At 41.6% G+C, this 2,490-nt stretch overlaps 1 protein-coding gene across 1 annotated transcript in view; it reads right to left on the minus strand.

The window, feature by feature from the left end:
- Positions 1-1,868: 1,868 nt before the first annotated feature.
- The window catches only part of neflb (neurofilament light chain b), a 3,865-nt gene continuing 3,243 nt past the window's right edge, over positions 1,869-2,490 (minus strand). Inside the window, exon 5 of the mRNA XM_032517338.1 lies at positions 1,869-2,475. Within this exon, the coding sequence (XP_032373229.1) occupies positions 2,300-2,475 (176 nt within the window). The 3' untranslated portion in view covers positions 1,869-2,299. The remainder of the gene's footprint in view (positions 2,476-2,490) is intronic.

The following is a 2,490-nucleotide window of genomic DNA, read 5'->3' on the forward strand; positions in this document are numbered from 1 at the left end:
CCCCCCCCCCCCACCCTGTCTGACATAGTGAATGCCCACAAGAGGGAGAGAGGGTTATAAGATTTATATACTAGCCCGTTTACACCATAAATGTGACAGATGAAACGGGATGAAACTCAATATCTGAAAGATGAAATGTGATAAAACTTTTTTTATATATATTCAGCTTTGCTCTGATGTGCTACATTTACCATGGGTCAGTGTCCCAACACATCCTCTCACACATACACACACTCACAAGCCTCCATTGGCTGTATGTAACACAAAGGATAAAATATGAGCACCTGAGGCACTATCTATATCTATCCTGCTGGTGGTTTACTGTATAAATTGTAAAGAGCTTTATGACTTCGGTATTCTGTCTGTATTTGTGGTTTGTATGTTAAAATGCAGCCAGTACTACATCAGTAGTGTACTTAGAATCAATAAGAAAACATTTACAGTATTGCTATCTCTTTGATTGGTGAATTGTGTGAGCAAGTGCATCCAAATTCATTGCAAAGTGCAACCTCTGGTGATTAAATTGAGTGCTCCTTTGGACTGGCTCTGGTTTTACTGTAGCAACAGAAGGAGGAGGATACTGTAGTTTAGCTCAGGATGGGTTAAACTCAGGACAAGGTGGGTGAAGCAGGAGGGGAGAAACAGTTTAGGGCATTGCTTTGACACATGCAAGAACAGAGCCAGAACATGTAAGACATGTGGAAAAAGTTATGTGCATATGTTAGTGTTATAAGATGATGCAATATTTCAAAGTAGCTTAAGAGATATCAAACAGAAACTCCCACTCCACATCCCCTCCTATGTATGTGTGTGTGTGTGTGTGTGTGTGTGTGTGTGTGTGTGTGTGTAGGAGGAAGAGACAGAGAGTGTGTGTTTGTGCGATGGGGATTGCATCTGCCTAAAGGAAGCCCCTGATCTCTCCACCTCTTTTCTGGGTAAAGAACAGTCTGTCCTCTGTCAAGGTTTAGTGCAGCAAGATATGTTTCTGCTTCTCTCTCTCTTGCTCTCTCTCTCTCTCTCGCCCCCCCAATTTCTACTCAACCTCTCTCCCTAATAGAATAATGAAATTGCATTTCCGCTCTCTCTCTCTGTCTCTCTCTGTCTCTCTCTCTCTCTCTCTCTCTCACTCTCACTCTCTGTCCTACCAGAGTTGATACTTAGCCAGATTCTTTGGTGCAGCAGACTAGCTGAGTCATAAAGGTTTCAGTGCGCCCTGATTTATAGACAGTGATGTGGCTGAGGGTGAGGCAGCAGGAAAAACACTGGTGTCAGCTCACTGATCACACAGGGACTGTATAGGCACATCAGGGCAGAGATGACCTGCTGACTTGAGACAAATACAAAAAACGCCACTGCAACTCAATTCTTCATTAGACTGTAGTTCAGCAAAGTCAAGAGGAATCTAATGGGGTTTTATTGGCAGAGCATGTTGAAAATGTGAACCTCAAACCAGTCTGATATACTTTGATTAGTGTGGGTTTTTCATATCAAAAGCTGGCTCAGTGTCTTTTTAGCTGAAAGAATCTCAAACAACCCAGACCTGCTGACTTTGCTGGTTTGCTGCAGCCCTCCATTCCAGTCAAGTGTAGACTGATTAATTAATATGGATAGGACCAAGGGCTCTTTGGCTGCCATATGTACTTTTTCCATTAACCTTCATTAATGAGGTTCATTCATGTTGGGGAGAAAGTAACATTCTAAATGAAATTAGCAAGTTAAACTATCTGTCCTTGCTTGTGAAAGTGTGTCACAGAGCTTAGAAATTTGATATAATTTTCTGCTAATGGGTTTATTTGTGCTAAATATGATATGTTCTGACACTTGATTGCAACTCAATCAGAGTACAAATGAAAAGCCTGGGGCAGCTCTGGGTTGACAAGGCTTCAAGGCTTTATTGGAGTTTAATGCAGCACATCATGAATTTAAAGCACTAAGTGAGGACTTGATGTAAGGCATTTCAAACTGGGTATTGCACATCAGTACAGACCGTCCCACAGGCATGTGCTGGTGACAGTAAAACACACAGGTGTTAGAATTTCTACTCTAGACACTTGTCACATCCTGTCTTCATCATCATCAAGCTTTTACAATGTTTCATTTCTTAGCTGGTACAGTTTGCATACATGCTGTTGGTCACTCAAGTTGATCATACAGAGAATTTGTTCACCAACATGTTGACTTCTGATTTCAAGAGATTTGAATTTGATTTGAATTAGAGAGCTATCTAAGTACATATTGAGCACCGGAGAAAACATCCTTCTGCTGCAACGCTAGCAGGTATTTTTTAAAGCATTTCATTTTAAACTTTTGTATCTGTGGATTTTCCATTTTTCTCTTCGGCCTTCACCTCCTCTTGCTTTTCAGTTTCTTTTTCCTCCTTCTCACCCTCGTCGACACCCTCTTCCTCTTGCTGCTTGGCATCCTCCTCTCCTCCTTCTTCTTTATCTTCTTTTTCGCCATCCTCTGCCTCACCGTCTTCATTTCCAAAAC

This window comes from Etheostoma spectabile, chromosome 5 (assembly GCF_008692095.1).
Source record: "Etheostoma spectabile isolate EspeVRDwgs_2016 chromosome 5, UIUC_Espe_1.0, whole genome shotgun sequence".
Classification (NCBI taxonomy): domain Eukaryota; kingdom Metazoa; phylum Chordata; class Actinopteri; order Perciformes; family Percidae; genus Etheostoma; species Etheostoma spectabile.